This window comes from Cebus imitator, unplaced genomic scaffold (genome assembly GCF_001604975.1).
Source record: "Cebus imitator isolate Cc_AM_T3 unplaced genomic scaffold, Cebus_imitator-1.0 Scaffold331, whole genome shotgun sequence".
In the NCBI taxonomy this organism is placed as follows: Eukaryota; Metazoa; Chordata; class Mammalia; order Primates; family Cebidae; genus Cebus; species Cebus imitator.
Genome location: NW_016107646.1, coordinates 1,310,786 through 1,324,358, shown reverse-complemented (window position 1 = coordinate 1,324,358; position 13,573 = coordinate 1,310,786). Strand labels below are relative to the sequence as shown.

Here is a 13,573-nt window from a genome sequence, read left to right as displayed (position 1 = left end):
ATAGGGTGTCAATTTTTGATCTCTCCTTGCTTCTCACGTGGGCACTTATTGCTATACATTTTCCTCTAGAGACTGCTTTAAATGTGTCCCAGAGATTTTCGTATGTTGTGTCTTCATTCTCGTTGGTTTCGAAGAACATCTTTGTTTCTGCCTTCATTTCTTTGTTTATCCAGTCAACATTCAAGAGCAAGTTGTTCAGTTTCCATGAAGCTGTGCGGTTCTGAGTTCTAACTTGATTGCACTGTGGTCTGAGAGGCTGTTTCTTATGATTTCCGTTGTTTTGCATTTGCTGAGGAGTGATTTACTCCCAATTATGTGGTCAGTTTTAGAGTAGGTGTGATGTGCTGCTGAGAAGAATGTATATTCTGTGGATTTGGGGTGGGGAGTTCCGTAAATGTCTGTTAGGTTTGCTTGGTCCGGATCTGAGTTCAAGTCCTGGATATCTTTGTTAATTTTCTGTCTGGTTGATCTGTCTAATATTGACAATGGGGTGTTAAAGTCTCCCACTATTATTGTGTGGGAGTCTAAGTCTCTTTGTAAGTCATTAAGAACTTGCCTTATGTATCTGGGTGCTCCTGTATTGGGTGCGTATATATTTAGGATCGTTAGCTCTTCTTGTTGCATTGATCCTTTTACCGTTATGTAATGTCCTTCTTTGTCTCTTTTGATCTTTGTTGCTTTAAATTCTAACTTATCAGAGAAGAGAATTGCAACTCCTGCTCTTTTTTGCTCTCCATTTGCTTGGTAAATCTTCCTCCATCCCTTTATTTTAAGCCTTTGTGTATCCTTGCATGTGAGATGGGTTTCCTGGATACAGCACACCAATGGGCTTTGGCTTTTTATCCAGCTTGCCAGTCTGTGTCTTTTGATTGGGGCATTTAGTCCATTTACATTTAGGGTTAATATTGTTATGTGTGAATTTGATACTGCCATTTTCGTGCTAGCTGGCTGTTTTGCCCATTAGTTGATGCAGGTTCTTCATTGTGTTGATTCTCTTTACCATTTGGCATGTTTTTGGAGTGGCTGGTACTGGTTGTTTCTTTATATGTGTAGAGCCTCTTTCAGGACCTCTTGTAAAGCAGGCCTGGTGGTGATAGAATCTCTGAGTACTTGCATGTTCACAAAGGATTTTATTTTTCCTTCACTTATGAAGCTTAGTTTGGCTGGATAGGAGATTCTGGGTTGAAAGTTCTTTTCTTTAAGGATGTTGAATATTGGCCCCCACTCTCTTCTGGCTTGTAGGGTTTCTGCTGAGAGATCTGCTGTGAGTCTGATGGGCTTCCCTTTGTGGGTAACCTGACCTTTTTCTCTGGCTGCCCTTACTATTTTCTCCTTCATTTCAACCCTGGTGAATCTGACGATTATGTGCCTTGGGGTTGCTCTTCTTGAGGAACATCTTTGTGGTGTTCTCTGTATTTCCTGGACTTGAATATTGGCCTGCATTGCTAGGTTGGAGAAGTTTTCCTGGATAATATCCTGAAGAGTATTTTCCAGCTTAGATTCATTCTCTTCGTCACCTTCAGGTACACCTATCCAAAGTAGATTAGGTCTTTTCACATAGTCCCGCATTTTTTGGAGATTTTGTTCATTCCTTTTTACCCTTTTTTCTCCAGTCTTGCCTTCCCTTTTTTATTTCATTCAGTTGATCTTCGACCTCTGATATCCTTTCTTCTGCTTGGTCAATTCGGCTGTTGAAACTTGTGCATGCTTCGCAAAGTTCTCATGTTGCGTTTTTCAGCTCCATCAATTCACTTATATTCCTTTCTATTTTGTCCATTCTCGTTAGCATTTCGTCAAATCTTTTTTCAAGGTTCTTAGTTTCTCTGCATTGGGTTAGAACATGTTCTTTTAGTTCACAGAAGCTTCTTACTACTCACCTTCTGAAGTCTGATTCTGTCATTTCATCACACTCCTTCCCCATCCAACATTGTTCCCTTGCTGGTGAGGAGTTGTGGTCCCTTGTAGGAAGAGAGGTGTTCTGGTTTCAGGTGTTTTCATCCTTTTTGTGCTGGTTTCTTCCCATCTTTATGGATTTAACCACCTGTCGTCTTTGTAGTTGTTGGCTTTCAGATTGAGTCTCTGAGTAGATGTTCTGTTTGCTGATGATGAGGTTATTTCTGTTTCTTAGTTTTCCTTCTGACAGTCTGGCCCCTCTGCTGTAGGTCTGCTGAGGTCCACTCCAGGCCCTGCTTGCCTGGGGATCACCTGCAGCAGCTGCTGAACAGTAAGGGTTGTTACCAGTTTTCTTCTTCTGCTATCTTTGTCCCAGAAGGATACCTGCCAAGTGTCAATCTGATCTCTCCTTTATGAGCTGGCTCTTTGGATATACAGGAGTCAGGGAGCTCCTTGAGGAGACGGTCTCTTCTTTATAGGAGCTCAAATGCTGAGCTGTGAGCTCTGTTGTTCATTCAGAGCTGCTGGGCAGGTGCATTTAGGTCTGCTGCAGCAGAACTCATAAACCGCTTTTTGTTCCCAGCTCTGTCCCAGGGATTTAGGGCTTTATTCATGAGTTTCCGTTATGCTGCTGCCTTCTTTTTTTTTCTCCTTCAGCGCTGCCCTTCCCAGCAAGGAGGCAGTCTAGTCATTGTCCGCCTGTAGAGGCTTTGCTGAGCTGCTGTGGGCTCCACCCAGCTGCCGAGTGAAGTTCCCTGCAGTCCTGTTTATATGGGAATAGTTAGAACTGCCTCTGCAATGGTGGCCCACCTCTATTATGGCCGACTCTGTCTGTAGTGGCGGTTGCCTTGGCAACAGCAGGCTGCCTCAGCAATGGAGGGTTGCCTTGACAATGGCGGGCTGCCTCAGCATTGGCTGACTACCTCCTTAGCTTTGAAGTGCCTCGGTAATCGTGGATGCCCCTCCCCCACCGAGCTGGACCATCCCGGGTTCAGCTGCACTTGCTGTGAAACTCTCAATCCAGAGGGTTTCTGATTGCTGTTTTTTGGGGGGGTGGGACCAGCCAAGCCTGATCGCCTGGCTCCCTGCCTCAGAGCCTTTTTTTTAAGTTGGTGTTCCAGTCGCCTGTTGAAGAGGCACCGGGATCTGTGTGTTTTCCCATGTGGTGACTCACTGCACTGGCTTAAACAGCGGCGCTGAGATTTGTGGTGCTTTTTTTGCCCTGGAATCTACTGTCCTGGTTCCCTGTTCAGTCCCCTTTTTAATCAGATGAATGGGCAACTTCCCGTAGCTCCAGTCGCCAGCCAAAAGGGCACCTGGTCCAGTGTATTTTGTACGGAGAACCACTGCGCCGGGGCGCTGACAAAGCAGCCGCGTGGGGCAAAGCAGCCGTGCCAGCCGACACAGCCACGCTAGCCAAAACAGCTGCGTTGGCGACCTGTGGGGCTCCTCCACCTGGGAATTTCCTAGTCTGTGGGCAATAAAAAAAGTGGCGTCCACTCACCCTCTGCGCTTTCACTGGGAGCTGCAATCCTGAGCTGTTCCTAAACAGCCATCTTGGATCGTCCCCCCTCTTTCCTACTTTTACTTTGTGAAAGTAATTGTGGGATTGAGGTTTTAAACCCCAAGAAATCTGGTACATGGAATAAATTACTCTTTATATGTATAAGCATGTTTATGCTTAAAGCAAGCAGATCATACTACAAAATTTTATAAGCAATCCCTGAAATTCCTGGCTACTACATTTGTCATAATAGGAAGAAACAATGTAACATTACATGTTACATGAATACTGCAGAAAACTGATGACATTTCTGCTTCAATTATTTCTAAAACAACAAAAGATAAACACCGCACAATGGAAATACACACATGGATACAAAACAAAGAGTTACTGTTTTCCGGTAAATGTAAAAGTACCTTCGTCTCAACATTCATCTTTAGTTATAATTTTTTAACCCTTGGGTTTATAAAGCACTACCTTCCATATCTCTAGAATTAATTAATATTAACTGTAAGGTTCTATAATTAAATATGTTTAACATTTCTTCATAACTGATTTTCAAAATACTATTTAATGAGCATAAAACAATTATCAATTTCTTTTAAAAATTAAGCTACTTCCAAATAGTTTCAAAAAGCTACTATGCTCCTAACATTCATCAAATTAACAATGTCAAATTATTTCTTCTACACTCAGTTTTGAGTGAACAAAACAATGTTTTAGAAATAAAACATTATTACAAATTACATTTTCAAGGAAAACTGCATTTCAAAGGACCTACTTCTTATCTAATTACTATCAAGGAAAATAATGATGTACCCATCAATACCTATAATGTGCTATTAACCAACAGACAGAAAGTATAGAATTGAGAAAAAAAGAAAAAGATATGTTTCTAATAATGGAATGATTACTTAAAATTATAACTTAAAATTAAAATATTTCACATTAATTCATTTTGAAGACCTGTTCTGGGCAACAATATATACAAAGCACTGCGCTGGTTACCGTACAATTTCAGGATTTCTTATTTCCTCATAAAGACCCCAATATTCAAAGGATTCTGAAATTTACAGTTATTAATATAACAAAAGAAAACACATTTTTGAAATAATGTACAACTGCCAAATATTTCGAGTTAAGAATAAAGATAATATTTTATCACATCATATTAACTATGCTCAACTAAGAACTCTCTCAAAGCCACTGTCAAATTTTCCATTAAATGCCCCAACAGTATAATCAGAGACACTATCAACTATATTAAAGAAACTGGGTATAGAGAAGATCCCTACTTGTTGTCTGCAGAATTACAAAGGGCTTTGGGGAAACTACATACTAGTCTATCATTTTTTAAAAGCCTTTATTACATTTTTGTGTTGTCTAGAAATGCTTCTAAAAAAAAACACTCAAGCAGATGAAAATTACAATGAAAGAGGGCCTACTGGACAAAGAAGTTACCTTCTAAATATTGCCAAAATATTATGAGTCATATTTTGCTTCTTCTATTATCCACCAAATCAAAAATAACCATTTAAAAATAAATTTTTAACCTAGCTCTTTTAAATTATAGCAATCAGATACATAGATTTACAAAACCTATGTAACCTAATAATTTGTCAACATCCCTTGGCAAAGACTACAAATACTTAATTTGAAAAAGCAGAACCAGCGCAGTATAAACTGAAGTTGCTTTCATGAAGGATAGTTCACATGTTCAAAATTGGTTTGGTAAATGTTGCAAACTAATAGTCTAGAGCAGTAAGAATGTATCAAACAGTAAGCATAACTACCAACAGAAATTTTAGTTAAAGGAAATTATGAAGTTGAGTAAAAGGACTGACACCTCTCATTAAAGGAAAAGTTAAACTGTATCAGCACTTGTTTTTAAAAATCCCAATTAGCAAATGATAAAAATATATTATCAACATTGTAACATTTTACAACAAATGTTCTTGAATTAATATCTCAAATAGAAGAAACTGTAATGGATTTAGAAACATTATAAAGCAACTTACTTCTGTAAGATTTTGCCAGAAATTATTGTCAGAAATTAGAATTTGCAATTTTAAAAAGACAAAAGTATAAAAAGCACATGCTAACTATAAATGAAAATAATACATTACAATTGTGATATACAATAAATCACTTTTGTTATTGCCATTATAAAAAAACATGGTATAATAATATACTCAGCATCATAAAGTTTGTCCCTTTATGCATGCATCTCCTTTATTTCAAAGGTTGGTATGCACACAATAATACATTGAAACACAAAAACTGAAGAAAGAATAATTGTAACTAGAATTGTACAACATAATAATGAACATCTCATAAAGAAAAACTCCTCAGGGGAAAATAATGAAATCAAAATTAACCACAGAATTTTAGAGCTCAAACTGCTTAGAGATTAACTCAATCATCTCATTTTACATGTGGGAAAAATGAACTCACAATCTCACCCAATCTTCCTTCAGCAAGTAATAATCTTTTTGCCTCAATGTTTGTGGCTGTTTACTAATCAGGATGATGGTTGCTAAAAGTGGTGGGGGTATCTGTAGCAATTTCTAAAAATAAGACAACAATGAAGTTTGCCATACTGAATAAATCTTCCTCTCATGAAAGATTTCTCCACAGTAGGCAATGATGTTTGATTGAAGTTTGATGGCATTTTACCAGTAGTAAAACTTCTATCAAAATTGGAGTCAATCCTCTCAAACCACACCATTGCTTTATCAACCAAGTTTACAGAACATTCCGAATTCTCTGTAATCATTTAACAACAGTCCCAGCATCTTTCCCAGGAGTACTTTCCATTCCCAGGAATCACTTTCTTTGCTCATCCATAAGAAGCAACTCCTCCTTCATTCAAGTTTTATCATGAGATTACAGCAATTCAGTCACATCTTCAGACTCCACTTCTAATTCTAGTTATCTTGATATTTCCACTACATCTGCAGTTACTTCCTCTATAGAAGCTTTGAACCCCTCAAAGTCATCCATGAGGACTGAAATCAACTTCTTCCAAACTCCTGTTAATGTAAATAGTTGACCTCCTTCCATTAATCATGAATATTCTTAATAGCATCTAGATTTATGAATCTTTTCCAGAAGGTTTTCAATTTTCTTTGTCCAGGTCTATCAGAAGAATTGCTATCTATGGTAGCTATAAGCCTTACAAAATGTATTTCTTAAATAATAAGACTCCAGATTCAAAATTACTGTTAATCCACAGGCTGCAGAATGAATGTCATGTTAACAGTCATGAAAACAACATTCATCTCCTTGCACATCTTCATCACACATGTAGGGTGACCAGGAGCATTGTCCTTGAGTGCTAATATTTTGAGAGAAGTCTTTTCAGGGCAGTACATCTTCACAGGCTTAAAATATTTAGTAAACCATGCAATAAACAGATGTACTGTCATTAAGGCTTTGTTGTTCCATTTATAGAGCATGAGTGGTGAAGATTTAGCATAGTTCTTAAGGCACGTTGGATTCTCAGAATGGTAGATGAGTATTGTCTTCAACTTAAAAAGTCACCGGGTACTTCAGCCCCTAACGAGAGTCAGCCTGACTTTTGAAGTTTTGAAGCAAGGCACTGACTTCTCCTCTCTAGCTATGTAAGTCCTAGGCAGCATCTTCTTCCAAGAGAAGGCTACTTTGTCTACACCAAAAATCTGTTTAGTGTAGCCACTTTCATCTATTAACTGAACTAGATATGGGTAACCTGCTATAGTTTCTATGTCAGCACTGGCTGTCTCACCTTGCACTTTCATGTTATGGAGATGGTTTCTTTTACACTTCATGAACCAACCTCTGCTAGCTTCCAATTTTTCTTCTGCAGCTTTCTCAAGTCTCTCAGCATTTATAGAATTGAGAGAGTTAAGGCCTTGCTCTACATTTAAGGGAATGTTGTAGCTGGTTTGATCTGCTATCTGGACCACTCAAACTTTATATCAACGATAAGGCTGTTTCACTTTCTTGTCATTCCTGTGTTCACTGGAGTAGCACTTTTAATTTCCTGGAGACCTTTCCTTTGAATTCACAATGTGGCTATTTGGCGAAAGAGGCCTAGCTTTCAAGCCTCATCTTGGCTTTTGACACTCCTTCTTCACTAAGCTTAATTATTTCTAGCTTTTGATTTAAAGTAGAGTTGTGGGACTCTTCCTTTCACTTAAACATTTACAGGCCATTGTAGGGTTATTAATTGGCCTAACTTCAATACTGTTGTATCTCAGGGATTAGGAGAAGGGAGAGAGAGGGGGGAGCTGGTCAGTGGAGAACCCAGAACACACACATTTACTAATTAAGTTCACTGTCTTAGATGGGTACACTTCTTGGTACCCCAAAACACTACAATAGTAACAGCAAAGATCAGTGATCACAGATCACAATAGCTAAAATAATAGTGAAAACTTGTAAAATACTGGGAGAATTACCAAAATAAGACAAAGAGGCAAAAAGTGAGCACGTTATTGAAAAAATGGTACCAAAGCCTTGCTTAATGCAAGGTTGCCACAAACCCTCAATTTGTTTTAAACACACACACACACACACACACACACACACACAATAACCATGAAGTACAATAAAGTAATGCATGATAAAATGGCATATGCTGGTATTTAAAATAAATTTCCCTTGCATCAAGAAATTAACATGACTTCAATAAAAGTGACAAAAAATGTTTTAAGCCCTCTTTATGCCTCACATAAACACTCCCTTCAAAAAAATCATGAGTCTTCAAAGCATCCATATTAAACTAAGTGCTCTTTCACATTGCTTATAAAAATTACCATCAATGATATATCAAATTATTCAAAAGTTATAATTAACCATTTATGAATAACAAGCTACTAATCTCACATAATTGAAAAATCTTTAAAATAAGTATATTTTTATTATTTTAATTCATTGGAATAAATAAAGCTATCTTAGTTCTTATTTAAATCTTACCTTTTAGAGTACTATTTCTCTGAAATTACAACTTCAAGAAAAAAGAAACTTATCTGATGATCCCAAAGCCAAACCCATACTAACAAACAAGAAAATTCACTTTTCATACCTTAAGACAGCAGTGTACATAACAATAATGAAGCAGGTTATCAGAAGGTTGAGTAAGGCTGCTGACCACATGCACCAACTGTTCAGCATACATGGGCACTGAATGTTCCAGATTAATTTTATCCACCAATATTTGAATGGATGGTAAAGGCCGAAGAGACTGGAAGTTAGTAGTATTCGTGAAGTTACTGGAGTTCTGGAAAATAATAGTGTTCACTTTATATTTTAAAAGTGGAGCAGTGACTGAATTGCAATTCCCCCTATTCAAGCTTGAGACCTGCACATTTGCAGTGATATCAAATCAATCTAGAAATGATGCCTTTCTACAGAAATCTCTTGCTATAACCAAATAACAAACGTCTTTCTAATATTTTAAATATGTCCCAGACTTCAAAGAGTGCATATTTTTTGCAAAATTATTGCCCTTTTAGCTCAAGTTCTTTTTCTTTTTCCATCAACTGGAATAGTATCACTACACGCCTCAGTATGATGAAGATATTTTATTAAGCTTAATTATTCCAAAATGTTTTCTAGAATCCAAAAGTCAGAAACATTTAGCTCACTAGGGAACTAAATGGACTAAACATTTCCTGTTTGCAGGAAAGAAAAATTCCTGCTCTCTATCATGTCTACTAGCAATACACATCTTCAGGACTAATAAAGTTGTAAAAATCTTGAGGAGGGCACAGTATTCTCAGTTTTTACAGAATCTTTCTGAGCTTTCAAATAAACACAGGTAAGTTTCAAGATGTCCAGCACATACACCCTGAGTAGCAAGTGACCCCTGTCCTAAAACTCACTCATTCACTTCCTTAAAATGCTCTACTTATGGTTCTCAATGAGTAATGCCATGATTTTCTATCCAGAAGAATATGACAGAATATAAGAAGAGCAGTTTCATGGCTTTGTCTGTCTTTCATTGTCACAATGATATTGGCCTTTAGAAGGCATTGGCCAAACATAGTAAATGCTACATAATAATTCTCCAATCCAAAAAACCAAAAATGCTATTACTGAGAATCACTGTGCTTAAAACTAAGTTGAAAATATAATCCTGATTTTTTACTCATTACTAATAATTTTTAAACCACCATTTATTTTGGAACTACATTGCTATTTTAAGTGACTTTCTTTGGAATTACTAAGAAATAACACAGAGTAAAGCACACAAATCTGAAGGGTAGGGCTGAATGAATTTTTACATCCATAACCACCACCCAACTGAAGGACTCTACAAGGCTGTCCCACATCCCTTTCAAGGCAATACTAAATCCTCAACAGATGTAGCTAATCACTTCAACTGCCATATATTAGTTTTCTCTCTTCTTGAACTTCATATAAACGAAATAATACAATATATAATTTTTCACTCAATATTATAACTGTGAGAATTATCTATGTTGTTCATTCTTTCAGTTCACATTTTTATCATTATGAAGTGGCTCTCTTTAATCCTAGTGATATTTCTTACCTTAAAATCTACTTTATCTCTTAGTAAAACAGCCATATAATCTTTTGGTTAGCATTTAAATGGTATATTTTTTCCATCCTTTTCCTTCAAATCTGTGTCCTTATGTTTTCCAGTTTCACAATTTAATTTGGTGCTTTTTTTTAATGGATTGAGGTCTCTTTTGAAATCTTTGACCTTTTTGTCTTTTTCCTTAAACAATTAGTCATAAATTCTATGTCTAATAATTCTAATACCTTAATCATCTCTAATTCTATTTATATCACTGATTTTTATTACATTTAATTCAATTGGTTCTACTTTTAGTATACCTCATAATTTTGTATCAAGCAGCTGTTATTATGGATAAAAAAAAATTAGAGGCTTTGACAATGCTGTCTTCCCCTAAAGTAAGTTAACTATTCTTTGGCAAACAGACAGAATACAAGTATATTATCATGGTCCTATCCAGGAATGGAATTAGGCTTTCTTAGCCCAATCTATTTCAATCTGTACTTATTCCTAGGGTGTAGCCCTTATAAGTTTTCAAACGAAGGTCTCAGGTGCTAATGTAGCAGGGTCTGAACTCTAATTGTAGATATACAGCACCATGCAGATAGTAAAATTTCTACTTTGCTTTCTGCTGGGTTTCCTGAAGTCTTGCATTATACATAGGCAGCTTAGGAATTAGCCAACAATCTAAAGAAAATTGTATACAAATTTGTGGGTTGCCTTCTGAGTGAGGCCTCCTTGTTAGCATTTTTCCCTTTGAGGAGCATACAGGAAGACTACACATGGCTAACAAAAGAATCTCTATGCTTGAAGATATCTCAGTAGAAACTGTCAAAATTGAAAAGCAAGCCAAGAAAAAGAATCCAGAATATTTAAGATCTGTGGGACAACTCCAAAAGATGTAACATACACATAATAGAAATTCTACAGGGAGAAAAAAGAGAGAAAGAAACGCAAGAAACATCTGAAAAAATAATGACTGGGAATTTCTTCAAATTAATGTCAGACACCAAACCAGAAACCCAGGAAACTCAGAGAACACCAAGAAGGATAAATGCAACAACAACAACAACAAAAATCATATACAGACATATCATTAACACACCTTACTTACAGAGGAACAATGATACAAATTACACCTGACCTCACTCAAAAACCATGTAAGCAAGAAGGAGTAAAATAAAGTATTTTAAGAGAAAAAAAACCCCACAAACCTAGAATTCCATGCCCCATTAAATTATCCTTCAAAAGGAGAAAAAAAAAAGACTTTCTCAGACAAACAAAAATTAAGAAAATTTGTTTCCAGTACATCTGCCTTAATAAACATGTTAAAAAAATTCTTCAGAGAGAAGAAAAATGATAAAGGTCAGAATTTCACATCTACATACAAAAACAGCATCAGAAAAAGCACAAGGTAAAATAAAAACTTTTCATTTTTGTTATTCTTAATTTATCTAATACATGTTTGTTCAAAATAATAATAGTAATATGTATTTAATTATGTATACTTGTGTGTGGCAGGCTTATGAACACTTACATAAAAGTAAAATGAATTACAGCAATGATACAAGAGAAAGGATGGCAGAATTAATATTTCTTTTATTATAAGAAACTCTGACTACCTGTAAAGTGGTATGGTGTTATCTAAAAGTAAACTTGAATTAGTTGCAAACATATAATGCAAATTCTAGGATAAACACTAAAAAGAAGTATAACAGACATGTTAATAGAGGAGAGAAAATCAAATCACATAAAATGCTGAATGAAAACAACAAAAGGCCAAAAAAGAGTGGAAGATAAAATCAGGAACAAAGAACAATGGCAAAAAATAGAAAATGACAACAAGTATGGTTGATATTAGTCCAATTACATCAATAATACTTTCATATTAAGGGTCTAAATCCATCAATTAAAAGATAGATTGTCAAGGCAGATAAATAAGACCCAACTATATATTGTCTATAAAAAAACTTACTTTTTAAAATTTTTCTTATATATTTATTTATTTGAGACAGGGTCTCACTCTGTCACTCAGGCTGGAGTGCAGTGTCGTGATCACAGCTCACTGGTCTCAACCTCCAGGGCTCAAGTGATCCTCCCACCTCAGCCTCCCAAGTAACTGGGACTACAGGCACACGCCAGCATGCCTGGCTAATTTCTGTATTTTTTTTGTAGAGACAGGGCTTCACCCAGGCTGTTCTTGAACTCCTGGGCTCAAGTGATCAGTCCACTTCTGCCTCCCAAAGTGCTAGGATTACAAGCATGAGCCATCACACCAACCCAAAACGCACTTTAAATATAAAGACAAATGTAGATTGAAAGAAAATAGAGAAATATATACCATACTAAAAAAAAGAAAGTGGGAGTGGCTATATTAATTTCAGACAGAACAAGAATCAGACCAAGGAAAGCTATCAGAGATAAAGAAGAGATTAAGTAATGACAAAGGTGTAATTCTGTAAAACTACATAACAGTCCTTAACAAGGATGTATCTAAAGACACAGTACCAAAATTACGAAGCAAAAAATGATAAAATTTAAAGAAAAAAATGACAAATCCACTGTTTTAGATGGAGACTTCAATATCCCTTTATCAGAAATAATCAGCTCCAGCAGACAGAAAATCAGTAAGGACATATTTGAACTTATAATCAACTGGATATAATAAACATCAAAGGACTGCTTCATACAGCAACAGCAGAGTACACATTCTTCTAAAGCTTACATAGAACATTCACCAACAGACCACATTCTAAGTCATAACACAGACCTACACGGTTTAAATATAAAATAAATCATACACTGTCTGCTCTCAGACCATAATGGAATTAAAGTAAAAATCAGTAACAGTAACATAACTTAAAAATGTCAAAATACTTGAAGATTAAATAACATGCCTCCAAAGAACACAAGACAAAGAAAAAAAAACTCAAGAAATAAAAATAATTTGAATTAAATGAGAATGAAAATACAAATTATCAAAATTTGTAGCATGCATTGAAAGCAATGCTTAGAGGGAAGTTTATAGTATTGGGTGCATATATCACAAAAAAAGGAAAGCCTAAAATCAATCACCTAAGCTTACACCTCAGGAAATTAGATAAATCCAAAATAAGAAGAAAAGAATTAAAATTAAAACAGAAATTAATAAAATTGAAAATACGAAATCAACAGAGAAAATAAACAAAACCAACAGCTAGCTCAATAAAAACCAGTAAGCCTCTCTAGCCAAGCTAAGAAAAAGAGTAAGAGGATACACATTCCTAATGTCAAAATGAAAGAGGAACACTGTTACAAATCCCAAGGACACTAAAATGATAATTTTCAAAATACTATAAACAACTCTATGCCTACAAATTTAATAACTTACATAAGATGGACCGATTCTTAACAGATACAAGCTGATGACCCTGAGTATAGTGATGACCTTTAGATATAACACCAAAGGCACAATCTATAAAACAAAGAATCAATACACTGGACTTCATTAAAAATTTAGAATTTCTGCTCTGCAAAATATGAGAAAATTAAAAGACAAGCCACAGATTGGGGGAAAATATTTGCAAAAGACCTATCTGATAAAGGACCGTTACCCAGAATATACAAGGAACTCTTAAAATTCAATATTAAGAAAACAAACAACTGTATTT

At 35.8% G+C, this 13,573-nt stretch overlaps 1 protein-coding gene across 1 annotated transcript in view; it reads right to left on the bottom strand.

The window, feature by feature from the left end:
* Window positions 1–13,573, bottom strand: part of VPS13B (vacuolar protein sorting 13 homolog B) — an 829,147-nt gene that overhangs the window by 694,958 nt on the left and 120,616 nt on the right. The window contains exon 15 of the mRNA XM_037730112.1: window positions 8,466–8,660. Within this exon, the coding sequence (XP_037586040.1) occupies window positions 8,466–8,660 (195 nt within the window). The remainder of the gene's footprint in view (window positions 1–8,465; window positions 8,661–13,573) is intronic.